The sequence below is a fragment of the Myotis brandtii genome, unplaced genomic scaffold (genome assembly GCF_000412655.1).
Source record: "Myotis brandtii unplaced genomic scaffold, ASM41265v1 scaffold922, whole genome shotgun sequence".
NCBI lineage: Eukaryota > Metazoa > Chordata > Mammalia > Chiroptera > Vespertilionidae > Myotis > Myotis brandtii.
Genome location: NW_005371799.1, coordinates 475,866 through 503,552, shown reverse-complemented (window position 1 = coordinate 503,552; position 27,687 = coordinate 475,866). Strand labels below are relative to the sequence as shown.

The 27,687-nt window shown below is 47.0% G+C and overlaps 1 protein-coding gene and 2 long non-coding RNA genes across 3 annotated transcripts in view; 2 read left to right on the top strand and 1 right to left on the bottom strand.

The window, feature by feature from the left end:
• Nucleotides 1–1,284: 1,284 nt before the first annotated feature.
• The window catches only part of SPIDR (scaffolding protein involved in DNA repair), a 273,808-nt gene continuing 247,405 nt past the window's right edge, over nucleotides 1,285–27,687 (bottom strand). The window contains exons 12-20 of the mRNA XM_014532904.1: nucleotides 21,631–21,718; nucleotides 20,020–20,157; nucleotides 19,866–19,925; nucleotides 16,231–16,441; nucleotides 15,421–15,573; nucleotides 8,326–8,419; nucleotides 7,003–7,123; nucleotides 6,661–6,714; nucleotides 1,285–1,677 (exon numbers count right to left, since the gene is read on the bottom strand). Of these exons, the coding sequence (XP_014388390.1) occupies nucleotides 1,513–1,677; nucleotides 6,661–6,714; nucleotides 7,003–7,123; nucleotides 8,326–8,419; nucleotides 15,421–15,573; nucleotides 16,231–16,441; nucleotides 19,866–19,925; nucleotides 20,020–20,157; nucleotides 21,631–21,718 (1,084 nt within the window). The 3' untranslated portion in view covers nucleotides 1,285–1,512. The remainder of the gene's footprint in view (nucleotides 1,678–6,660; nucleotides 6,715–7,002; nucleotides 7,124–8,325; nucleotides 8,420–15,420; nucleotides 15,574–16,230; nucleotides 16,442–19,865; nucleotides 19,926–20,019; nucleotides 20,158–21,630; nucleotides 21,719–27,687) is intronic.
• On the top strand, nucleotides 1,672–4,112 carry LOC106724669. Its single transcript, XR_001360508.1, has 2 exons — nucleotides 1,672–3,369; nucleotides 3,400–4,112. It is a non-coding gene; the product is annotated as an uncharacterized LOC106724669 (long non-coding RNA).
• LOC106724668 lies at nucleotides 7,334–9,149 on the top strand. The gene is made up of 2 exons (XR_001360507.1): nucleotides 7,334–7,823; nucleotides 8,672–9,149. It is a non-coding gene; the product is annotated as an uncharacterized LOC106724668 (long non-coding RNA).

The window sequence follows — 27,687 nt, the reverse complement described above, 5'->3', positions numbered from 1 at the left end:
GACCCAGGTGTGTCACCCGAGGGCGCTGACCTCGTACGAGAGGGAGAGGGTCGGCTTTGCTTGGGAAACACGCCGAAGTCCACGTCCGACTGTTTTGTGGAACCTGCCCAGGCTCAGCGAAGCGCGACCGAACTCCCGTTAAGCTAGCACGTTCTGGGGAAGGTGCTGCAAACGCAGGTCCAGATTGGGGAGGGGACGGACCGGCCCCCCTTTCCGCTGACCCGGGGGCTCCGGGGAACAGCTGAAGGGCTCCCTGAGCGGAGTGGGCTGCTGGAGGGGGGTGGGGGGAGGAAGAGGGAGGCTCGGGGTGTTCTAAACGCCTGAGTTCCGAACTCCCGTTAAGCTAGCACGTTCTGGGGAAGGTGCTGCAAACGCAGGTCCAGATTGGGGAGGGGACGGACCGGCCCCCCTTTCCGCTGACCCGGGGGCTCCGGGGAACAGCTGAAGGGCTCCCTGAGCGGAGTGGGCTGCTGGAGGGGGGTGGGGGGAGGAAGAGGGAGGCTCGGGGTGTTCTAAACGCCTGAGTTCTCCTTGGCCTTCCTGGGTCTGCTTTCACTTTCCTCCGTCTCCTGGACAGTTGCATGTAGGTTTTCAACGTGCGCATGAATGCACAATAGTAACGTAGATGAAAGGACAGCCACAGTGTTATGTCCAGAGGTTCATCTGGACAAATAAATAAAGCCCCTTGCCTTCCCCCAGTGAAAGCGGGCACTAGGCACCCTTTCTTTATGTCGGGCACTGCGTCTATATTATGTAATTAACTATGGCCCGTCATGACCATATCGTTATAAGGGAGAAAACAAGACCTTTAGTGTCCACAGCTAATAAATTCATGGTGTTAATTTAAATCTCTCCCAACAACGCAATGTTAACAACCCACCCCTCTTCAGTCCCATCTTGGCTATCGCGTGAGCCAACTATACACTCTGTTCAGTGTCCCTATAATCACACTCGTTAACTTATTCACACTTTGTGGACATTTTTGTACCTCTGATAAAGTTCTCTAAAATATTTCCCCCAAATACTGAAAGGCAAACAAAAACAAACAAAAACCCTTGAAGTGCAAAATGCTTAGATTGGACATTTATTGTAGCAGAACAGTAATATAACAATATAGGACAAAGGGTTAAACTTTGCAGTGTATGCTTTGGGGCAATGTTAAAACAAAAACTACAAGAAAAACGTGTTGAATCAGGGTAAAATTTAAAAACTTTAAAATTGCAATTGAACAGTTCCTCCTACTACATTAATATTATTGCTTAAGGTAAATACAAAACAAAGACCTCAAGCTTACATAAGCTTTATTAACAGTTATGTCCCTAAGTTTGCAGGAAGGTAATAAAAATATATAGTAGAAAAAAAGTACTTTGATTTATAGTTTACAAAACCATTTTACTGTCATGTGCCCCAGAAAAATTGTAAGTTCCATTTCAAGATCATAAAATACATTCACTTTGCCCATAGTTAACAGCTACCAAACCACCAGCAGCACCCTGGCAGCCACACCGGCCTTCACAGATGCCCAGGAGAACCAGTGGTGCCTGAAGAGGCCCTTTCTGCACGCAGAAGCTCGATTTCCTCCAATCCCAGGCAGCTGGTCGGGTGGGTGGTTACGGACTGGACAAAACAATTTAGCCACCCCACCTCCTTTCCGATGACGCTGTTCACTTCATAACCCTGCAGGGATAAAAGGCATGCTGGTTACAGCAAATAGCCTTGCATGTTTTGCTCCCAAGAACACAGAACACAGAACACGACTTCAAATAGTTGAGAACAACATTGGTAAGAAGGAAAAAAGAAAAAAAAGGGCAGTGATTTATTATGCCAAGTGAAGGAACGAATTTTTTTCTGAAAACTGAATCGTGTTTTTACACAAGAACATTTAAAATGTTACTGATGTTTGTTCGTGGATGCAACGATAAGCCTCTCCCAGCTGGCTGCCCTGGGAGAGGAGCCGAGGACTTGCACAGGGACAAGCCCTGTTTATTAGCTGCGAATGCTGGGCTGGGGCTGGGGCTGGGCGCAGGGCTGGGCGCGCATCGTGCAGCTGCCTCCCACTTCCTTTGGGACACTTCCCCAATCTAGCAACACTTCTGGTCAAAGGATTCTCTGGTATTTTGCCCCTAAACTTCCCTCTTCAATGGGATACTATTTCTTCTAGACTCACACCGAGTGTTGTCAGAAGCTTTTTATCCAGGTTCTGTTTGATAAACATCTTATGGTGGTCAGTTAATCTTGGCCAAGTTTCATCTCTTGATGAAAACACAGACTAGGAAGGTGTGGTATGCTCTCATTAGTCTCTCTAGATCAAGCATGTCAAACTCAGAGGCTAACGCGGGCCAAATAAACAAGGCATGCGGCCTGCGAGTTTAACATGCTTGCTCTAGATCAAACCTCAGAACATTTCTCTCTGGGGCCGAGGTGGGCTAAATACATTGGGATACACGCGTCTCTGGCCTTGGAGACGGAAGCCCTAGGAGTAGCGTGTTCTTTCAGAGGCTCCTTTGCTGCCACCTGCAGAGTAACATCAGGAGTATCTCTCACTTCTCTGAGCCAGACCCTTGACAGATCCCTACAATGGCTTTGCTCAGCATGTTTTACAAAGTAGGCACATGTCTGTGTTTCTCGGTGCCCTCCCATCGAAGGTGAGCATCACTGCCCTCACTGGCTCTAAGCTGGGCTCAGGGACGCTTTTCTGGAACAGAGAGCAGTGGACAGGGCACTGAGTTTGTCCCAAGCGTGGCCAGGAAAGGTGCCCGGCGCTTTCTGCCCGCCTCTCTTGGGACCCAGACACGTGCTGTGTGGGTATCTGGCCAGAGCCCGCGCAGGTCCCAGCCAATTGGAGCACAAAAGCCAGCGGGGGACCGAAGGCCTTCTGGGGCTCCAGCCCAGCCTCTGGCCACCAGCTGACGCCCACTGGAGCGAGATGAGCTGTCCTGGCAGAACCCCGTCCTGCCCACAGGCCTGTGCACAGGTAAGTGTGGAGGCCACTGAGCTGTGAGATGGTTTGTTGTGAAGCAGGAAATATCAGGATCAGTCTGGGTGTGATCCCTTCCTTCTGCTAGGAGGCGGGCATGGTGGCAATGCCTAACATACTAGTGCGATCTGTAAAGAGTTTTCATTGCTCAGTAAAAGTTCGAGTAAGGTCAACAGAGTGGTCGAATGGAGTGACGGGGGAGGGAGAGTGCTGGGAAGTGATGGAGCTAAAATATCTGACAACAATGGTGGCAAAGGTCTGTCTGCACTTGGGATCATATGTGACACAGACGTCAACTTGAAGTCCATCCCTGGTCACTCATTGAGGGCCACTGCGAGGCCACGAAGGGCCTGCCACCGAGATGGCAGTGACCGGGAGCGGCCAGGCTGCCAGTCCGGACAGGGAGCACAGGGTGTGCAGAGGCCGCCACCACCCCGGGCTGGGCAGGGAGACGACAGCAGCCACTTCTCTGTTGGCCATTTAATCGCCTTGCATGTGTGTGTGTGTGTGTGTGTGACACAGACGCCCAGGCATCCCTCCACTTTTACTTGGGGTGAAAGTACGGAATTCTGACTTGAAAAAAGTCAGCAAAAAATCACTTTAAAAAATGACAGGTTTGGCAGCTACCGTCTTCAATAACAACTATAATTTATAAACAAAGATTAAATTACACATACTTTATATTTGCTGGCAATTAATACAGGTAGGTAAAAATCACACACACCAACAAATGCATCTGTACTCTCATATAAATATATATGTGCGTATGTGTAAAATGTGTCTCTATTTTTAAAAGGTACAATATATTTTCCTTTAACTTTTCTTTTTCTGAAAGCTAAGGAAACGAAGTCCGAGTTTCATGTCACTGCAGTGTTACAGTGAATGCACTGACATGTACAAGGACAGCAATCCCATTGCTCTCACTCCTGTAGCTGGACCCCATTAAAGCGAAGGCGGAACACGTACACTCATGTATCCTACCCAGAGGCAGTGCCTTCATTCCAGGGCATGGAGTTATGGTTCCATAGAAAGTCCTATGTGATTCTCTGGATTTTGGCAAATGTGCATTCACACAGAAAACAGATAGAATCCAGACTGGAAAACGCATGGCTGATGTCTACACGTAAGTCCTTTTTTTAAAAAAAAATTTAAAAAATCCTCACCTGAGGATATATTTATTGATTTTAGAGAAATAGGAAGAGGGAGAGAGAAGGAGGGAGGGAGAAGGGGGGGATGGGAGAGAGAGAGAGACACCTGTTGCCTCCCATAAGCCCCCTGACTGGGGATCAAACCTGCAAGCTAGGTGTGTGCCCTGACCAGGAATCGGATGCTCCAACCACCTGAGCCACACCAGCCAGGCACACACACAGTCCTTTTTATCACCCATCCTCCAGCTGCTTTCCGGGTCAGATGTAAAGCGCTGATCCCCCTGTGAGTAGCGCTGGGGGTAGGGGCGAGGAGTTCACTGAAATGCCCCTCAGGCTTGGCATTTGCCTTATTTCCTGGTGTCAGCTCTGAGAGTACCTGCAACGTTGGCACCTGAAGCTATCACAACAGGCGCCCCTCATCCAATGCACACACTCTAGCACACACATGTACACGAGCACACACAGCTGTACGAGACAAACACACGAACACTCAAGTACACACACATGCTCTTTTGAGCTCTTTTGGGATTTTACATAAGAGAGCACTGCAATTGTGGAGTTTGATGTGTGGGAGGTACCATCAGAAGGAAATCAATGGAGAAGAGCATTCCTACAGGCCTCCCCTGTTCCCCGCTCCTGCGGAGAGTGGCCGTCCATCCCTGGAGGCCGCCTGGAGGAGGCAGGCCACTGGGTGGGGAGCCGCAGGACCGAGTGGGAGGCAGGCCTCGCGGAGGCCGCCTGGAGAATGCAGGCGAACCTGGGCCTGTCCGGGTGGAACAGCAGGTGAGCTGTGCAGCACTCCCAAGTGCTGCTGGTTTGGTTTGTTTAGGTTGTGGGTTTGGTTCATTTTCCCGTGTGTTCTCCTTAAGCAGGAGTGTTACCAACACTTCCCCCAACCCTCTCCACTTCCCTGATAACCCAGCTCTGTTCTCTTTGGCGCCCACTGAAAGCCCCGCCTTAGAAACCTCCCATCCCTGGCCCAGGACTACGCCCTTCTCTCTTCCTCTCTTCTCTCCCCCAAGCGCTGATGGATGAGGCAACGAGGTGCTGCTAACTCATCACCCATTAAACACAGACTTCACTAAGAACAGACACACACAGATGAGCCCATTTCCCCGACCCCACTCCCCAGTCTGGGCTGGTGACTGCCTCAGCTAAGTGGTCACTTGTGAGGCTAGCGAGGCCTCTCTGCACCAGACAAAACAGTGGCTGTGAGCCCTGCAACCCTTTGCTTCCCTTGCAGTCAAGTGTGGAGCCTGCCCTGCCCCCTGGGTGGTTAGGGAGATGAAATAGGCAACGTGAGAAAAGCAACAGCGTTCCTGGGCCACTGTAATTACTTACTTACACTCTACTTTGAAACGACCAGGGAATACTTGTTTATAAGCCCTCCTGCAGCCTGGTCTAAACACCAACCCCTACTGGCACTGCAACCCCTTGTTTAGCACAGGGGTAAGGGGGGGCGGTGAGGGGGTGTCACCGAGTTGTTTTAAAGAGACAGGCCCAGGCTGGTGGGCTTATCCTGGGGAGGGAGCCAGAAACCCTTTTACAGCTCCACAGGCGACTCTACCCTGAAATCCGCGCGGGAACGGTAGTCAGACCAGTGATTCTTTAAGGTTCTGTTTGGGACTGATCCACATTCCAATGTAATCCAAACTCAGAGTTTGGATGCAAGAACGTGACGCTGCTCCGCCTCCTGGTGCCGCCCGCCCCTCTGAGGGCAGGAGGGGGGGCAGCAGGTGGCGGGCCGAGGGCAGCCTCCACGGGATGGACCAAATCAGCCTGATTCTGCTGGAATCAGAGCTGGAGTTTGGCCGGGAGAGCCCGTCATGAAGTTCTGCACGATCGGTCTCCTGGCCCCGTAACCTCCTGAGCTGGCCGTCGGCTCCTCGATGTGGACCCTGGCCCTGGCCAGGGGCTGTGCCCGGCACCACTCAGTGGTCAGCCCGGTGCCCTCCTCTGGGCTCAGCAACTCCCTGGCCACTGCGGTGCTTGTCCATGGCTGCGGCCAGAGGAGGCGCCTCCAGGACAGCCTCCTTGTGTGAGGCCGCTCTCGGGAAGAAGGGAACTCTTGGGCCCTAAGGTATATTCAGGTGGTGGTTTTCTCGGAGGAGCAGCACTTTGCTAAGTCACACTGTAGTGCCTCTCAGAACTAATGCTCGTTACCAAATACTCAAACGGGACACAAAGGTGTGTATCTCAGTCAATCCTGTTCTCTTAATGTGAAACCATGGCAGTGGGACTTGAAATCTCAATCCTGTTCTATCATCCAAGGCCTGGGGGTCAGATTCATGACTGTACTGTAAGGCTGAGCAGGAATAACCCCGATCCCAGAAAGGAAAGACCTGTTAGCAGACGTGGGCATCTGCCGGCGATGAGAGCCGTCTGAGGGCCCGGCCGAGGTGCAGTCTCGCATTCAGCACGTGCAGGTATGCTGCGGGGCTGCCGGAGCGGGAAGCACATGGGCACGGGGTCTTTATCTGGGGGAGATCTGCTAGCTGGGGGCTTCGAGCACAGAACACACATCCGGGCACTTACCCCGTCCTCACCGGCAGCGAACCTCAGGAGCGAGGAGATACTGTTCTGCATCAGCTGCAACGACAGTCACATGGCTGGGTTAGGGCTCCCGGCTGCGAGAGCGCTGGTGCTGACACTCATGCCTGGAGACGAACATGTTAGACAGGAACCACTGCCTTCTCTTAGTAGCTACGATCTCAAAGCCTTAAGTCAAACGTGGCTTGTCAGGCCACAGACATGGAAAGACTGTGTTCCCGAGGGTGAGTCCTTCGCCTTTTCCCAGGGAAAGAGCAATGGATGCGAGTCTGCCCCAGGGCGGGAGCCAGAGCAGCTCTGCGAGGGACGGAGGGCGCACGCTCCTACCTTGACCCTCACTGTGCACTGGGGCCGCGCAGGGCAGGCCAGGAAGACCTGCAGGTGCCGTCGGAGGACAGGAGAGGTGACCACGCGGGAGCAGTCCGCACAGGAAAAGGCGCCTCTGTCACTGGGAAGCACACAGGGAAGACAGGGCCAGAACACAAGCGGATGAGCGTCTAGCAGTGGACAGGCATTTTCCTGGACAGGAATGAGTGCTGAGATAGCAGGGGATTTACTTTCCAAAACCAAGTTCCTGAAATAGGCCGCAGCAGCCGGGCTCGGCCTGTGCTGAGGGACAAAGGTCAGCTTCCCCCTCTGGCTGATGCGTGTGGGCATGAACCAGGGCAGGGCACTCAGCAGGATGCCTCATCCAGCTGATCCAGCTGAGCATGAGGACAGCAAACATCCCGTGAGCAAAGGGAAGCCCTGTGCCTGGTGAGAGGAAGGCAGGCCTCCTCTCCGCTGGACGGGAAACCTGCTTTCAGTCGTCAGCATCTACGTGCCTTCCTGCTGCCAAGTCCACCTGTGGTTCCCACTCTACTCGTCTCTTAGGCACGATCCAGCAACCACTTGTTCACACACGATGCCATCCAGCCAGGAGGTGCCAAGGAGACATCTGCCCTGGGCTTCTTACGAAGACGGAAAGTAAGGAGCCCCTTTCTATCTGTCATGTGACGGAGTCCACATGGGAGGCCAGAGAACTGACTGGAGAAAGACCCTCCTGAGGAGGTGGAGAGGGTGCTGGGCCCCTGCGGGCACAGCCGGGCACCTGTCCCTTGGTCTCTGGGAAGCCTGTGCCCCACGGAGGACAAGCTGTCAGTCACCAGGTTAGTCTTCTTTATTCATGTGAACCCTGGCTTTCGCTTTTCCCCTAATAACAAACCAACTGAGGACAAACCTGGCTTCTCTTTTACAAAATACGAGCTGCAGGAACATGGAGAAAACCCCCACGTGAGGAGAAGACCGTGTCCGCAGCCTCTGCCTTGCAGCGCAGCAGACGGGCCTTGCTGCAGAGCTCCTGCCCGGCCCTGGGCCCTGGGGGGGAGCTGCCCCCTGGCTTTCGCTTTTCCCCTAATAACAAACCAACTGAGGACAAACCTGGCTTCTCTTTTACAAAATACGAGCTGCAGGAACATGGAGAAAACCCCCACGTGAGGAGAAGACCGTGTCCGCAGCCTCTGCCTTGCAGCGCAGCAGACGGGCCTTGCTGCAGAGCTCCTGCCCGGCCCTGGGCCCTGGGGGGGAGCTGCCCGGGGCAGGGAGGCAGGAGGGGTCCTGGGCCTGGGCCGCAGCACCCCGGGGTCTTTCAGGCCAGTCGCTGCCCCTTACCTGTCTTCTGGGCTCTGTTCCAATCTCTCGCTGCCACACCGGTCACACACAGGCCAGGAGAAGGCCGTGCTCTCGTCCACAGCGACCACAGTGCCTAGGCCGAGGGAGAGCAGGGCCAGCTCAGGGTCTGCCCTCCAGCCTCTCTGTGCTCCTCAGGACGCAGAGGGTAACCAAGGGCCTCGGATTTTTCTCTCACTCGTGAGTTTATATAAATGTTCCTGAGATTTTTATAATGTCCATGTATCCGACAGCATTATAACAGTAAAAGGTAAGATTTAAAACCTGCCCACATTATTACCTAATCAAGTGTTTTCATTTGTGCCCGATCTCTCTGGTCTTTCTCCAGATGCACACGTGTTGGAGTCATTACAAGCACATCATCGGTGCCATGTCCCACCCTCCTTTTAGGCGGCTAAGGAACTATGAAGAATTGTTTTATCTGTCTCACTGATACCCATCTAGGTGATGTGTCATAGTTCCCCCAGCCACTCTCCAATTGGACATCTGGGTCTCCAATTCCCTTGGCGGTTACGCAGTGGGTGTCTTCCTGCTGAGGCCCTTTCTGTGCCGACACCCCTTCCCTAGGATGGATTCCTGGAAGCAGAGCTACTGTGAGCAGCAGCCATAGAAACGCCTCTAGAAGGTGCTTCCCACAAGGTCTCTGACCCCGTCCCCTCCCCTCGCAGAGCGCGGTCTCATGGCACCGAGTGTGGAAACCACTTTCAGTGTTTGCCTCCTGAACAGCACAACGGAATTCCTTATCTTGGTTTCCACTCCTCTGATAAGGAAAAATAAATATTCTATGGGTTTGTTAGTATCTCTTATTCAGTGATTTCTCTGGCTTCCTATTTCTTTTTACTCCCACATTTGTGATTTATTTTTTTCAACAAACATGTATACAATGCTCTTTAGTGTGGGATACATGTGTAGCACTAAAAACATAAAGATGCTGCAATCCAGATAAACAAATAATGAGTAAAAATACCACAAAATATGGGAGAAAATGTTTGCAAAGGACATATCTGATAAAGGACTAATATCCACAATCTATAATAATAAAAGCACAATATGCAAATTGACTGAACAGCCGAACAGCAGAATGACTGTCTGGGACCACGCTATGACACCCATGGGTGCCAGGCCAGCCAAGGCAGGTGTGATGTGATGTGATTAGTCGGGGGCTCGGCCATCACCCCATGATTGCCCCGCAGAGGGAGGCCCAGGTCACTGGCTGGCGTGGTGATAAATTTGGGGGGCTCCACGATCGCCCCAAAGAGGGAGGCCCAGGCTACCCCGCGGCAGTGCTGGGGCCTCCCTCTGCAGGGGTGATCCATCGTGGGGCTCTCAGACTGTGAGAGGGCGCAGGCCGGGCTGAGGCCTCCCCTCCCCCCAGTGCAGGAATTTCATGCACCGGGCCTCTAGTATAAAATAAACTTTTAAAACTCAAGAGTAAGAACACAAACACCTGATTAAGAAATGGGTCAAAGACCTTAACAGACATCTCACCAAAGGAGATATACTGATGACAAATAAGCACATGAAAAGATGTCTAATATATCATCAGAGAAATGCAATTAAAGCAATTAAATGCCAAACTGCACCCCTATTAGAATGGCCCAAGTCCAGAACATGACACCACCAGAAGCCAGTGAGGACGGGGAGCAACAGAAACCCTCTCTCACCACCAGGGGAATGCGAAACGGTGCAGCGACTGTGGAAGGTAGTTTGGTGGTTTCTGATAAAACTAAACACACTCTTACCACACAATCCAGCAATCAGACTCCTTGGTATTTACCCAAAGGAGCTGAAAGCTCAGTCCACGCAAGCACCTGAATACAGATGTTTGCAGCAGTTTTGGTCACAACTGGCAAAACTGGGAAGCAACGGTGATGTCCTTCAGGAGGCGAATGGATAGACAAACTGTGGCCCATCCAGACAACGGAATATTATTCATGCTAAAAACAAGCGATGAAGCCATGCAAAGACATGGAGGAAACATAAATGCATATTGCTTGGTTGAAGAAGACAGTTTTAAAAAGCTAATGATTCCAACTACACATAGACATTCTGGAAAAAGCAAAACGATACAACCAGTAAGAGGATCAGTGGCTGCCAAGTGTCACTGGGGCGGGAGAAATGAACAGGTGGAGTGGAGAGGATTTTTACACCAGTGAAGCTATTCCGCGGGATACTGTACTGATGGACACATGTCATACAGTTGTCTAAGCCCAAATAAAGGACAATACCAACAGTGACCTTAACATAAACTATGGCCTTTGGGCGACTAGGATGTGTCCAACTGTAACACATGTACCATGCTGATGGGGGATGCTGACAGTGGCAGAGACTGTGTGTGTGTGTGTGTGTGTGTGTGTGAGGCGGGAGGCGCAGGTAGAATAAGGGAATCTTTGTACCTCCTGCTTAATTTTGCGGTACACCTAACACTACCATAAAATAAATGCTAAATTAAGAAATGGCCCTAACTGGTTTGGCTCAGTGGATAGAGCATCAGCCTGCGGACTCAAGGGTCCCAGGTTCGATTCCGGTCAAGGGCATGTACCTTGGTTGCGGGCACATCCCCAGTAGGGAGTGTGCAGGAGACAGCTGATTGATGTTTCTCTCTCATCGATGTTTCTAACTCTCTATCCCTCTCCCTTCCTCTCTGTAAAAAAATCAATAAAATATATTTTAAAAAAAAGAAATGGAACAGACCCTTCAGAGGTGCAGAAGAGAGGCCCATTAGGCGGGCTTGAGGGTCAGGGAAGGCTTCATAAAAGAAGGGAACTGAGATAGGATTGCAGGTTGGGGTGGGGCACAGGCCACACTGCTTCCTGGGGCGAGGCTTGAGGCCAAACAGGCATAAAGGAAAGGCAGGTAAAGTGGCTGTAGAGTTAACAGACTATGATTACTCAGGGTCTTGCTGAGGATTTTATTTTTTAAAAATATATTTTTACTAATATCAGAAAGAAAAAGAGAGGGAGAGAGAGAGATAGAAACATCAATGATGAGGGAGAATCATCGATTGGCTGCCTCCTGCATGCCCCGCATTGGGGACCAAGAATTGAACCGGGACATCCTAGTTCATAGGTCGACACTCAATCACTGAGCCACGCTGGCCGGGCTTGCTGGGGCTTTTAGACTTGACTGTGGAAGGATGAGAAGCCATTAAGAAATTTTAGACAGAGATTGAGATGGTCCAATTTTCCTGGAGTGTGAAGCATTGCAGATATTCTGTTAAGTCACAGACCATCCTGTAGAAAGTGAAATGAGACGTTTGAATAACAGTAAGACGGGACCTGCATTTCCAGTCATCCTTCCCACCCTCTGTGGTGCGGAAGAATTGCATTCCCACTAGAACAAGCATTAGAAGAAAATTTATCTGTAGAGGACAAAACAGATTTATGAGAACTAAGTAGGTTTGATTTATTAAAATACACTCATGTGATACATACTTGAATGACTTTCTAAAAATGAAAATAACACATCTTGATTTTGAAAAGGCTGCCCCTCTAATTTCATTGTCCTTGCAAATCTAATGACTATCAAGTTAAAGGGATAGGAATCATAGTCAATAAGAGCTTATAACATAGCCAGAAAGGAGTGTTGACTAATTCGAAATAGGCAAAGGTGTAAGGCAAAGGGAGTGGCTCCCTCCCCAGGCCCCGTGCCCAGCAGAGAGCCTGGCTCACAGCAGTAGTTGGTGTCTGCTAAATGGATTAATAAAAAGGAGACTGCTACCAATCAAAGTTCCTTGTGATCCTAGGATACCTTTGGGTGTTAATAGCATTTACATTTATATGGAATTAAGTTACTTCCATCCAATTAGGACACGAGTTGAGGAAACGTTATTTCATTTGGGATCTATACACCCTTGGAAATCCCTTCTGCAGACATAAGTGAATTCCAAGGGATGCCTGGGAAGTGTATTAACCTGTTAGTATCTAGAACATTCACTTAAGCGAGCATCAGAAAAAAAACAATTTTTGTTCGAGTTTGATAAGTGTGACGCCACACTCATCACTTAACTACAATTTGCTATTAAAAGCCTTTACTGTCCTTATCTTGTTTACAGAACTCTCTTATAATTAGGTTTGGGAAAGGCATATCACATATTCATTAAAACATCTTTTTTTAAAGGTCCTTTAAAAAGGTCCTATTGGAAGTGCTTCAACCCTTTTTTCCTTTCGGGGCACACAACAGCTACGTGCTCTGGACAGTCTGGGTTTTCCTGGCACTGTCAGCCTGGTTTAAAATGTTCTTCAGATACTTTGAACTCTCTGCCACACTACTCCCACCTTTCTGACAGAAAGAAGTTGGGGCTCAGACATTTTTCTTCTAGTCAGAGGCCAAGGCCAAGACTTTGCCACCACTTTCCAAGGAGACACAGAGCGTGCTTGCTGCATCCATTGCGACCATGGCAAGTAAGAGCATTATACACGAACCAGCAATGAATGTATACAGAAGTGGTGAGCAATAAAGAAGAGAAAATCAATGATGCAAAACTTTTTCACCCCAGAAAATAAACTGGAAGGAAGTGCCTGCATACGCTGGGAATTGGTGTTTGGGGAGTGATGAGAAGGCCTGGTGACCCAAGTGAAGTGAGGTGGAGTGGAGTGAAGAGGAGAGGAGTGAAGAGGAGAGGAGTGAAGAGTGGAGTGGAGAGAATTGTACAGTTAAGAATTTACAACAAGATCATCTTCTATGGTTACTTTCGATACATTCGATTTATTATATAACACTGATATGTTTCTATTCATACCACTTGTCAAAAAATATATCATCATCATAATAAAAATACCATTTATTGATTTTCATCTTTGAGAATCAATCTGTAGACCAAGTGTGCAAGGCTTAATTATGATTATGGAATAAATTATCATGCAACAATATACAGAAACAGCTGTATGGTGGTGGTACAAAGACAGCAGTAAAAGCAGGGCCAGAGAGCTAATATTCACTTCCTACAAAGCAAGGAATAAAGAGATACCATGTTTAACTGATAAAACAAGAAGCAAACAAATTTACAAAATCCTTACAGCTCACATCATAGTTAATGGTGAGAAAGTAGATACTTTCTATTTAAGATTAGGAAGAGAGCAAGAAAGTCCCCTACCACTACTTATATTAAAAACAGTACTGGAAGTACTAGCTAATACAGTAAGATAAAAAATAAAAAAAAGGAAATAAAAGGTATAAAGATTGGAAAGGAAGAATAAACTGTCCTTCTGTCCTGGTGACATAGTTTTCTATGTTAACTATCCCAAAGAATCAAACAACAAAAAACTAAAACTACAAAATAATTTTAGTATGATTGTAGGATACAAGGTTAAAATACAAAAGTGAATTGCTTTCCTATATATTAGCAATGAACAAATGGAATTTGAAATAAAAAACACACCACCATTTACATTAATGCTAAAATAAAGAAGATACTTAGGTAAAACTATAACAAAATATCTACATGATCCAGATGTGAAAAACTACAGAACTATCATAAAAGAACTTAGAGATCTAAAATTAATAGGTAGATATTCCATGCTCAGATTCAAGACCATCCCACTTAAAATCCCAGCAAGTTATTTTGTAGATATCAACAAACTGATTTTAAGTTCATATGGAGGGCAAGAAACCTAGAATCGCCACGTTCCACTTCACTGAAGAGCGCTACCATTGCCGGTTGGTCACCTAAGCCAGAATCTTAGGGGTCATCACACACGTTCTCTCCTCCGCATACGCCTTGCTCCCTCTGTCCCAAATTCATTACCCGGCCTGCCAATCCCTCGTAACGAAATCTACTCCTGGATTCACTCACTCTTTAGACCAGCCGTGGGCAAACTACGGCCCGCGGGCCATATCCGGCCCGTTTGAAATGAAAAAAAGCATATCCTTGGGTGAGGATTTTTAAAAGAAGGAAGCTAGAAAGGAATAAGGTTGAGTCAGGCACATATTGAAGTATTTCCTTAGCTAACATTTTAAAATATCCCTTGGTCATGTGGGAGCTAGTTCTTAACTACCTAGACCAGGAATACAAATTCCTATAGAAAATCTGCCTTTTCAAAATAAGATAGATTTACAAAAATTGTCTCACCTCTTTCTCTCCATCATTGCTTGCTTTTTCTATTTTTCTCTCCAATTCCCATCCCCTAACTCTCCCAGGTTCTTATTGCCAACAATGGCATTGCAGCAGTGAAATGCATGCGGTCTATCCGTCGGTGGTCCTACGAGATGTTTCGAAATGAACGTGCAATCCGATTTGTTGTCATGGTCACACCTGAAGACCTTAAAGCCAATGCAGGTGAGTTATTTGCATTAAGAAAGCATCACTCTAGAGCAGCCGTGGGCAAGGATCCGGCCCTTTTGAAATGAATAAAACTAAAAAAAAAAAGACCGTACCCTTTTATGTAATGATGTTTACTTTGAATTTATATTAGTTCACACAAACACTCCATCCATGCTTTTGTTCCGGCCCTCCGGTCCAGTTTAAGAACCCACTGTGGCCCTCGAGTCAAAAAGTTTGCCCACCCCTGCTTTAGACGGTGCTCGTCCTCCTACTGGCGGCTGCCCCAGGCCCAGCCCCTCCACTCCGCTCTGCAGAGATGGGAACTGGACCAGGCTGTCTCTCTGGGAGGTCCTGACAGCGAGCCCACTGGCCTGCACAAGCCGGCCCTCTTACTTTCTCTCAGGTCACTCCCTCTATGCAGGTGCCTTTTGGCCTCCTTCCAGACTCCGGGGCTTACCTACTCTATCCTTCCAGCAGCCTCTGTAAGCCTGCTTTCTCCCTACCAGCTATTCTTCCCGACCTCCCCGCTTCACCTCATGAGCTCCGTCCTGCCCTGGGAGACTCCAGTGACCGCCCTGACCAGGGGAGGTGGCGCGGAGCAGCCCTGGACCCCGGGGATGCCGAGGCGCGGTGTCTGGCGGTGTGCATATCTGACATGTCCTCCTACACAGACTACACACCGAGAAGCGGGAACCTCTTCTGATGTTGCTCCTGTGTATCCAACGTCTGGAACATGTCAGGTACTCAACAACTACTTGCTGACAAGAGTGATATTCAAGAAAATAGAAATACTGTTTCCATAAGACCCTACCCACCTTGAACGCTGCAGATGCAGTTGACCTGAGTGACGGAATCCAGGCCATCGAGCCTCACAGGGCCCGGCAGCTCACAGGAGCGAGTGCCCGAGGCCACATCCAGAACGGGCTTTGGAAGCGAGAGGACAGTGCGCTCACCACAGACAATCCGACCTGTCAGGAGAGACATTTCAGACGGAAGCACTGAAGGGAGAGGGAGCTCTGCCAGGAAAGGCGGTGTCCTTTGCTAGATACCTAGAGCCGCGTGGGACAGGGGGCACCGCTGCGGGATGACACACGCACTGTGCAGAAAGGAAGCCCCAAGCCGCCAGCGTGCTAAGCTGAAAAAACACACAAATACCACATTCATTTTCAACTCAAAAGGTGAATCTTATGGTATGAAAATTATACCTCAAGGAAATAAAGAAAAAAAAAATATATAGTTGAGGTAGGCTCCTACTTTGGTTCCTCGACGAAGTGTACATGTTTACAATTTGTAGCTTTTCATTTGTTTTAAAAAATGATGTCCCAGGCAATGGCTTAAGTGGCTCTTGCACCTGTAAGCTTGCCACCAACAGACAGTCCTAGAGTGACCACTGGCAGCTCTGACACCGTTTGCCCGTACTGCAAGGGGTTCTGGTTCTGTCCAGGCGGCCACGACATGGTCAGTGAGAGCCTGGGTGGCACCAGGGGCCTCTGCACTCCACACGCCTTGTCTGCGGAGGGCTTAGTGGTGGCCCCGCAGTGTCTGAGCAGGACCTGGAAGCCCAAAGCCAAGGTCTGGAATCTGCACTGCACCACTGGCTCACAGCCGTCAGGAAGAAAGCTCACCCTGGTCTCGGAGAGCGTCTCTGAAGAAGAAGCTGTGGGGGGCAGCCTTGGCGAGTTCTTCCAGGACCTCCTGGCCCAGCACACACGAGGAGGTCACGCAGACCGGCAGGGTTCTGGGGAAGCCAGAGTGATTTTCATCCTGCACTTGCAGGGTGACGTCGGTCACCGCCAGCCAGATCTCCCTTTGCTCCAGAAGAAGCAAACTGCTTAGCTACGAGACACAGTCAAGACTATGAACTTGATAGCTACTCTGACATCAAAGTAATTTTTAACGCAATGTTAGATGACTGTTCTTGACATGAACATCATTTATATTAACATTATTACATGTTTACATTAACATCACTTCAACATATTTAAAAACATCCAGGACTTGTCATGTTCTGGTCCATTGACATGGCTGTGCCCTGTGAGCCCCATTGACATGGCTGTGCCCTGTGAGCCCCAATTGTGCACCTGTAAAGGGCTCCTTCGCTCTGATCCCATCTGCCCTCTCCCGGCACCGCTCTACGTGTCCTCTGACCTGCTCAGGAAGAGCTCGTTGTGCTCTGCCTCCTGATCCCATGTTTGTACACCTATGATGCTAATGACCACACTGTCTTACATTCAGCACACACACATTCTCCTGTCCTGCTAGATGCACGTTTCCTAAGCAGGGATTAAGTGGAAGGGGGCAAAAAGGGAGAAATGGTGGACATCTATAATACCAACAACAATTAAAAAAAAGAATACTAAAAAAGGAGGGGGCAAATTTGGACACAGAGGGAAGGACCTGTGATGACACATAGGGTGAAGATGGCATGTGACCGGAGTGATGCATCTACAAGCCCAGGAAGGCCAAGGATTGCAGCAAAGAGCAGAAGCTGGCAGAGAAAAGGGAGGAATCTCCCCCAGAGCTGCCAGAGGAAACATGGCCCTGCTAAGCCTTCATTTCAGACTTCCAGCCTCCTGAGGCAGGACACAATACATTTCTATACATTACTATTTAATCCTCACCCAAAGGTATGTTTCTATTGATTTGAGAGAGAGAGAGAGAGAGAGAGAGAGAGAGAGAGAGAGAGAGAGAAAGAAAAACATCAATATGAGAGACAAACATTGAGAAACACTGATTGGTTGCCTCCTGTATGCGCCCAGACCAGGGATCGAACCCACAACCCAGGTATGTGCCCTTACCAGGAATCGAACCTACAACTCCTTGGTGCACGAGGTGATGCTCTAACCAAATGAGCCACCTGGCCAGGGCTTATTGGTTTAAATTTATGGGTTTTAGAGAGCTGAGAAAGGAGAGAGGGAGGGAGAGAAACACTGATTTGTTGATACACCTATGCATTCTTGATTCTTGTATGTGCCCTGACCAGGGATTGAACTCACAACCTTGGTGTATTGGGATGACACTCTAACCAACTGAGCTACCTCACCAGGGCCATTTCTGCTATTTTTAGCCATCTAGTTTTCGGCATTTTGCACATTAAGCCTAGGAAACTAATATCAATATATAGGAGTGAGCAAAAGTGGTTTATAGTTGTGAGTCCACGAAACACAGAGTTTATTCTTATATAATCATTTACTAATTATTGTATTATTTATTTGTATTATAACTGTAAACCTACTTTTACCCGTCCCTGTACACTGCATGTTTCTATGTATGTGACCATCATAAAGTAACAGAATTATAATGATGAGAACAGATTAGCGGTTGCCTGATGCCTGGGGATGGGGAACAGAATGGGTGGGGCTATAATAGGAACATTGATTGTGGTGGAGGTTATGCAAGGCTACACATGTGACAAAACAGCATGAAAGTACGCATACATGTACATACACATGTGCACACATGTATGACGGGTGAGATCTGAACCAGCTCTGTGGAGTGTGCCAGTGTCAGTTTCTTGGTTTTGATACTATACTGTGGTTACTGTGGGTATGGGATGATGGCATGAGGGTGCATAGGAAATCCTTATAAACTTCTCTGCAATCTATTGTGAATCTATAATTATTGTGAATCTAAACATTTTGAATATTCAAAACAGAAGTTAAATACAAAAGAATACCTTTCCCTTTCCTGAGTGAACCACTAGCACAGTGTTACTACAATGGAGTCTCTTCGGACAGCTCAGGTCCCCCGGTGACTCACTGTGCAAATGCTACGTCAGCTGTCACTGAGCATGTGTCGGCTTAGCCATATAGTGGGCCCAGGACTTAGCATTTCAATTCCTCTCCAGGGAAGTTGGTTTTGGTGATTCACTTTCCCACAAAAGCAAAAGACAGAAGCTTAGTGAACTGAGGAAGTTCAGTACTCGGTTGGGTTCTGAGTCTTTGACTGTTTCCCATGTACCAGCGATTCCTCGGTTCACACCCACTGCAAGGCCTGCTTGCAGGCAGGCTGTACGTGAGCCGATGGGAGCCTATTTCTTGGCAGAAAACTCAGAACAGGAGGGACCAGATGGCCTGCAGTGTGTCTCTCTCTGCTCTAGGGCTCCCAGTGGGTGGGTGGGTGAGAGCTGGCGATGGTGTGAGCATCTGACCCCGCTTTCTTTACCTTCCACTTCTGGTCTCAGCTGCAAGGCTGTGGGCAGACCTGCTCCATGGGCAGGAGCACATGGGGTAGCAGCCAGGAGACTGACGTTCCTGCCCCAGGACAGCATTCTGCCTGCAGCAACCAGCAGCTGCGCAGCGAGCCCCTGAGGCCACATCCCATCACCTGAACGCGCTCTGGAATAACAGGAATGCGCCAGGTGCCAGGTGAGCGCTGCAGACGCTGGGCAGAGGAGTGCACAGCCAGGTTCGGCTGCCTCAGACTCAGAAAGTCAGAGACATCAGGTGAGCAGGCCGTGTCCTCCCTGGAGGCCTGTGCCCGCCGCTGAGCCAGACGCAGGACGGCTCACCAGGAGCACTGCTGCGTGACTGATGCCAGCCGCCCTCTTACTCCTCAGGGGCACTGATTCACTGTCACATGACTGAAGGGTGGACAGAGCGAGAAAAGCAATGGGATGCTCTCTACCTCTCAGGGGACTGAGAGATGCATGTTCCTCTTAGTCACGGCCCAGCAGAGGTTTCTTGTGAAACGTACATCATGGGTTGAACGTGCCAAAAGCATCTCTTTACTTGTCTATTCTTAGCTGACTTGCGAAGCGGACAACGAGCCCCTCTAGGCCGCCCCTCCCGAGAACTGCCCACGGCTGAGGGTCTGCAGGGGCTCCCGCAACAGTCCAGCTCGCAGATACTGAAGAGTTAGTTCCAAGAAGTGGCTGAGCTCAATCCTCAGATTCCTACTTTCACTCCAAACTGAAATTTCAGCTTCTCTTTCTTTTCTACAACCTGCCCATGTGTCAGAAAGGAACTACGGTCACCGGGCTGAGAATCTTCCCGGGCAGTTACCCCTGAGTTTTATGCCTCAGTACTTAACATAGTGGCCGGCAGTCCACACCTACTCAAGGAGTGGCGTATGACCTCTTCAGCACCAAGCATGCGTAACTCAATTTCAAAAATGCTTTTCTATCTTGATGCTCCATTAATTTCTAAGGGGGATGAATGATCCTTTAATAAACTATATAACACTTTATGCGTTACAACACATAAGGGGGTGGGGGAGAGAGAGAGAGAGAGAGAGAGAGAGAGAGAGAGAGAGAGATTACCGATGGTCTTTGATAAATCACTCTGGCATAGAAACTGCAACGGGTACCAAGATCACCAGTCTGAAAAGGCATTGAAAAAGATTTGTAACATCACACAAAGCACACAAATTAAAAAAAAAAAAATTGAAGGCCTTGCTAGAAATAAAGACATTACCTGGAGAATTTCTCGTAGGGAGCAAGGAGCTGGGGGCTGGTAAAGCTTAGAGACAGGGTCTTCAATGATATCAATCTGTCCCAGTGTGGGGTGAGCAGCAAGGACATAACAGAAGCGAGGAGGCAGAGGAGTGTTCGCCTGTTTGAAACAGGGCAGAAGAAGAACGTGAATGCATCGTTAAAGACTCAAATATGAAATGTAGTCTTTATACATTTTTATTCACAGGTGAATACTGTCTCTGAAAGGCTGATAAAAATATCTATATAATAAATAGATTATGTTGTTTATCTCTGGGACCAAGTATAAAAATTTGTACTTTTGAATTTATTACTGACTCAGATTTCATTTTAGAAATTTATTCTTCAAAGTATATTTAAAGCACAATTTAGAACATTCTCTCAAATAATCTAGAAATGAGCATTTTTTAAACTGAATGTATTGGGGTGACATTGGCAGACAAAATTATATAGGTTTTAGGCACACAATTCTATAACACATCATGTGTATATTGTGATGTGTGTTCACCACCCCAAGTCAAGTTTCCTTCCATGACCATTTATCCCCCCAAAACCCTCTTCTACCTCCCCTACCCTCCTTCCCTCTGGCAACCACCACACTGTTGTCTGTGTCTATGAGTTTTTGTTTTCTTAATCCCTTTACCTTTTTCACCCATCCCCGCACCCCCGCTGCCCTCTGACAGCTGTCAGCCTGTTCTCAATGAGTCTGTTTCTATCTTGTTTGTTAGTTTACTTTGTTCATTAGATTCCACACATGAGTGAAATCATACAGTATTGTCCTTCTCTGACTGGCTTATTTCACTTAGCATAATGCTCTCCAGGTCCATCCATGCTGTTACAAAGGGGAAGATTTCCTTCCTTTTTATAGCTGAGTAGTATTCCATTGTGTACATGTACCACCTTTTTTTTAAAATTGGAAATGGGAATTTTTGACAGCAATTTTGCTGGTCCAGCACAGTCCAGAGTCATATTCTTAGCACTTTGCTAAGAAGTCAGCTACCACACAAACAAGACCACCCCAGTTTTCAGCGTTGGGAACTACAGCCCAAAGCAGTACTGGCCAGCCTGGTGGAGAATGCTCAGGGTAGATAAAAGGGGACACATTTTAATCAGTCAATTTTTCTACCTGTGAGCAACTACCGTAAATAATATGATGAGGCAGGAAAATGGAAATTCCTGGCTAACTTGTTGGCTGTACGAATACCCATGGATTTTATTTATTGGGTTTTATGAGTTTCTGCTCTAATTTGTAAGGGAGTGTTGGTTCTACTGGTGACTGGAAGGAGAGGGGGGTGCTCTGTGTCTTGTTTAGCATGAGGCTAAGACCCTCACTTTGACCCTAATGGGATGACCCTAACAACTGTGGTTTAAAAACACCATCAAATTAACCTCAAGAAGAATATACTGAAGCGCAGAAGGAAAGCAACCGGAGCTTGGGCTTTGCAACGATGTGAGTGGGTCTGACTCTCTGTCCTGGCTCATGCTCACTGGCCCTGGGCCTTTCGGGGCTGTGGGCTGTGGAGGCAGCGCTTGGCGCAGCACCTGGCACAGAGCAGGTGGCGACCGAGGGGACTCCCTCAGATGCTGGGCTTACCTCTTCACAGGCCTGGCCGTGGCCAGGTGCTTTTAGAGGCACCACTGGAGGCCACAGAGTGTCAATCAAACTGAAGAGCCCTGCTGTCCTGGAAAAAGAAGAGACCTGTCAAAGGTGTTCATCACTAAGCATCACTTCCTAAGCACCTGGTCCAGGAGCTGGTCATACACAGATCTGCTTAGCAGACACCACCCCTAATGCCAAGGGCCCACCATTCAGGATAAGTGGCGATTCAGATGGAAAAGACAGTGGCACATAGAGACAAACAGACCTTCAACCTGACTGCACCAGAACAGGACAGAGACTGGTCATTAAATTATCACACATCTTACTCTCCAGTTTGGATGCCTTTGATTTCTTCTTGTCTGATCGCAATGGCTAGGACTTCCAGTACTATGCTGAACAAGAGTGGTAGAAGAGGGCCTCCCTGTTTTGTTCCTGTTCTTAGGGCAAATGATTTTAGCTTTTGCCAAGTGAGTATGATGTTGGCTGTAGGTGTGTCATATATGGCCTTTATTATGTTGAGGTCTGATCCCTCTATTCCCACTTTACTGAGGGTTTTTTACCAAAAAAGGGTGTTGAATTTTGTCCAATGCTTTTTCTGCATCAATTAATATGATCATGTGATTTTTGTCTTGCAATAGGTTTAGGTGATGCATTACATTTATTGGTTTACGAATAATTGTACCAGCCTTGCATCCCTGGAATAAATCCCAGCTGGTCATGGTGTATGATCTTTTTAACGTATTGCTGGACCTGATTTGCTAAAATTTTGTTGAGGATTTTAGTGTCTATGTTCATTGGCCTGTAGTTCTCTGTCTTTGTTGTGTCATTATCTGGTTTTGGAATTAAGGTAATGCTGGCCTCATAGAAAGATTTGGAAGTTTTCATTCCTCTTGAATTTTTTAGAATAGTTTGAGGAGAGTAAGTGTTAGTTCTTCTTTGAATATTTGGTAAAACTCCCCTGTGAATCCATCTGGACCAGGGCTTTTGTTTGCTGGGAGTTTTTTTATTTTATTTTATTACTGCTTCAATTTCATTAGTAGTGATCGGCCTATTCAGGTTTTCTGATACTTTTATTCGCAGATGACATGATACTGTACATAGAAAACCCTAAAGACTCCATAAAAAAACTACTAAATTTAATAAAGAATTTGGCAATGTAGCAGGATACAAAATTAGCACCCCCAAATCCATGGCATTTTTATGCACCAACAGTGAACTCTCTGATAGAGAAATTAAAAAAATTATCCCATTTACCACTGTAACAAAAAAATTAAGATACTTATAGGAATAAACTTAACCAAGGAGGTAAAAGACCTGTACTCTGAAAACTGCATGACATTGAAAAAAGAGATAGTTCAAGGTATAAAGTGAAAGAATATATCATGTTCATGGATTAGTAGAATCAACATCATTAAAATGTCCACATTACCCAAAGCAATCTACAGATTCAATGCAATTGCTATTAAAATACCAAGGGCATATTTCACAGACCTAAAACAAACACTCCAAAAGTTTATATGGAGCCAGAAAGACCCCAAATAGCTGCAGGAGTCTTGAGAAAGAAGAACAAAGTTGGAGGAATCACAATACCAGATATCAAGTTGTACTACAAAGCAATTGTGTTCAAAACAGCCAGGAACTGGCATAAGAACAGGCATATAGACCAATGGAACAGAATAGAGAACCCAGAAATCGAACCATACCACTATGCTCAGTTAATATTTGACAAAGAAGGCAAGGGTATACATTGGAGCAGAGACAGTCTGTTCAATAAAAGGTGTTGAGAAAATTGGACAGGCATATGTAAAAAAATGAAACTAGACCACCAAGTTATACCAAACACAAAAATAAACTAAAAATGAATAAAAGACTTAAATGTAAGATGTGAAACCATAAAAATCCTAGAAGAAACCATAGGCATTAAAATCTCAGACATCTCTTGTAGCAATATGTTTACCAATACATCTCCTAGGACAATGAAAACTAAGGAGAAAATAAACAAATGGGACTACATTAAAATAAAAAAGCTTCTGCACAGCAAAACAACCATCAACAAAATAACAAGAGAGCCCACGACATGGGAGAACATTTTGCTAATGATACATCATAAGGGGTTAATCTCCAAAATATATAGGGAACTCATAAAACTTAATAAAAGGAAGACAAGAAATCCAATTAAAATATGGGCAAAGGACCTAAATAGACACTTCTCTAAAGTGGACATACAAATGGCCAAGAGACATATGAAAACATGCTCAAAGTCACTAATCATTCGAGAGATGCAAATCAAAACAACAATGAGATATCATCTCACACCTGTCAGAATGGCTACCATCAACAAATCAACAAATGACAAGTGCTGGAGAGGATGTGGAGAAAAAGGAATACTTGTGCACTGCTGGTGGGAATGCAGAGTGGTGTAGCCACTGTGGAAACCAGTATGGAGTTTCCTCAAAATATTAAAAATGGAACTCCCATTTCACCCAGTGATCCCATTTCTAGGAATATATCCTAAGAAACCCGAAACACTCATCAGAAAGAATATATGAACCCCTATGTTCACAGCAGTGCAATTTACAATAGCTAAGATTTGCAAACAGCCTAAGTGCCCATCAGCAGATGAGTGGATAAAAAAACTGTGGTACATTTACACAATGGAATACTACACGACAATAAAAAGAAAGAACTCTTACCATTTGCAGCAGCATGGATGGACCTGGAGAGTATTATGCTGAGCAAAATAAGCCAGTCAGAGAAAGGTAAGTATCACATGATCTTACTCATAAGTGGAATTCAATGAACAACATAAACTGATGATCAAAAATAGATCCAGAGACATAGAAACATTGAACAGACTGTCAAACCTCAGAGGGAAGGCAGGGGAGGGTGGAGGCAGGGAAGAAACCAACCAATGAACTCATATGTGTACACGCATAACTCACAGACACAGAGAGTGGGGTGGTGAGGGCTGAGGGCGGGTGGGAGCGGGCTGGAAGAGGTTAATGGGGGGAAAAGGAGGACCTATGTAATACTTTCAACAATAAAGATTTTTAAAAATTATAATACATCGGCACAATGTAATATACAGCCATTGAAATGGTTATATAAAAAGTATTTAAGAATGGAAAGATGTTTATGTAGCCCTGGACCAGTTGGTTAGAGCATTGTCTCGAAAAGATAAGGTTGTGGGTTTAATCACTGGTCAGGGAACATACAAGAATCAAACAATAAATGCATGAATAAGTGTAACAACAAATCAATCTTTCTCTTTCCCTCTCCCTCCCTCCCTCTCTCTCCTTCATTCTCTCCCTCCCTCCCTTCTTTTCTCTCTAAAATCAATCAAAAAGTAAAAATTAAAAAAAAAGATGTTTATGTGTGTTCAAAATTACCCTAGAAATCTTAGAAAAGCACAAAATCCTCTTTTATAGGAAGGGACTGACATCCAGTTATAAACATAATAACAGCTACTTTATTACTTTATTATGGGCCAAGGACTGTTTTAAGCATATTACATGTATCATGTTTAAGTTTCACGATAACCATATTTGTGTAAATAAAAATTATAGCAAGTTAATTGACTTGCTCAAGGTTACACTTTCCAGCAACAAAAAGTAGTTTAAACTCAGAGAGATAAAAAGAAAGTATTTCTTCAGAGCCCTCCGCTGCCCATGGCAAGGTTGGCTCACTGTTCTGCAGTGTCCCCACCTTCCCTAGGAAGTGTCCATGCCATGAACATGCCACGCACACACCACGCCCTGGACAGCAGGAGCAACAGGCTGAAGCCAACTCCAGATCAAACCACCCCACCAGGACCTGGTGACACTTAAAGACTTTCTCAAGACAACATCATCCGTGTTACAGTGGCCTCTTGCTTGCTACTGGGGCACCGCAGCATCCTGGGGGGCCTGAAAGTGAGAACGGTGACGGGGAGTCCTGGGGAGCTGGGCTGCAGGGCAGCTGGGCACACCCTCCGGCCGGAGCCCTGGGTCTGCCCTGAAACGGTGGTGCTGGAAAGGGGGGGCTGGGAGGGGGTCTGCAGATATGCTTGGGGACAATGGTCTCATCCCCAAGGTGTTTCTCCATTAGGCAGAGGGGAGGTCTGGAGAGACAAAAAGTGAAACTAGAGAATCAAAGAAATCATAGAAAAGTTTAAAAGTAACTAAAGAAGAGAGAACAGCCAACAGGAATAGAATGAGTTATTATGTGACAGGGGGCAGGAACCTGCACTAATCTAACCCCTCTCTTGAAAGAAAGGCAAGAGTGTAAGTCACAGGGCACAGTTCACCTTTCTCATCAGGACTTTTATTTGGTAAAAGGTGAAAACGCTCAAAGAGAAGAAGGAAATATTAAGCCATTGCTACACATCTAGATGCAAAATGAATGCAGTGTAAAGGATTTACCACCTCACTTTCCCAGTCTTTTCTCCTCGGAGGGATGTCAAGTATCGTCAGGGTGACACAGTGCTTTCACCATTTCCTAGGCGCTTTATTCATGAGGTCAGCCTGCTGGGGTGGGGCCGGGGGAGGGCTAGCTCACAGCACTGTCTTGGAATCCACTCGGAACCGTGAGACGCGCACGTGTGGGACCGCATCCCTGCAGGACCACAGGCTAAGTCTGGGGGTTGAAGAGAAGGTCTGTGCTGGCCGTCTGATGTAGCTGCTGCCGACCTAGAATCCCCCAGTCAGCGTGCTCGGCTACCGTCGCTGTTGTTCTCACAAGGCCAGCCTCTTGAGAGCAGGCTCCATGGCTGCTCCATGGAGAGTCTGGCGCCTGTGGTGCTGAACCCCGGGAGGAAGGGTGCAGGGTGTGGCCTGTGCTCACAGGGCCACCCGACTCCTTCCCAGGCTCGCGCCTGCGCTTAGTGAAGGCCACACCACACTGGCACCTGTCAGACACAGCAGGTTGTCCCTCAATGTTTCCATTTGAGAATTTTTCACAAGCCTTGATTTTTCTTTTAGGAAACGCATGGCTTCTAACAAAATGTATTTCGCCTAATCTCACTTGTTCACTTAATTAATCTAGTATCAGGTATTATGCTACTAGGTGAAAATATGGTTAGACATAATTTAAGAAGAAAAAAGAATGTTTTCCAGCAGGTAGCTTATCCTTTTAAACCTTTATGTCACCCTCATATACACAAAAGACAACCCTGAATGAATTAAACAAACATTTGCCTTAATACTGAAATGCATTTTGGTCTGCCAGAGTAGACATCACCAAATGCCCTAGGACCCGTGGTCGGCAAACTCATTAGTCAACAGAGCCAAATATCAACAGTACAACAACTGAAATTTCTTTTGAGAGCCAAATTTTTTAAACTTAAACTATATAGGTAGGTACATTGTTATTAACTTAATTAGGGTATTCCTAAGGCTTAGGAAGAGCCACACTAAGGGGCCAAAGAGCCGCATGTGGCTCGCGAGCCTGTCGACCACAGTCCTAGGAGATCATTAGCAAATGAATAGGAGACATGGAAACCATGAGACCCTAACAAGATTAGGTAACCAATGATTAAAATGTATTATGCTGGTGAGGTGGCAAATGGGGCAGTCACTTTGGAAAAGTTTGGCAGAAACCCAGCAATGCCACCCAAGAAAACGAAAAAGTTACGGTCCATACAAAACCTGTATATGACTGTTCACAGCAGTATTACTCATGATAATCAGAGAGTGGAAACAACCCGAATGTCTACCACCCGTGAATGGATAAGTGAATCGGGTGTAATGGAGTGTCAGGCAGCCATAAAGAGGAATGAAATACTGACATGCCACCGCACAGAAGAACCTCGAAAACGACGCTAAGTGAAAGGAGCCAAGCACAGAAAGCCACAGGCTGTATGTTTTTCTATATGTGAAATGTTTAGTATACTCAAACCCATGAGCCAGAAAGCAGAGTCGTGTTTGTCAGGGGCTAATGGGTAGGGGGTTTCTTTATGGGGTCATAAAAGTGTTCTGGAATCAGATGGTGATGATGGTTGCACAACTTCATGAATAAAACCAATGAATAGTATACTTTTAAAAGGGTAAATTTTATGGGATGTAAATTACATCT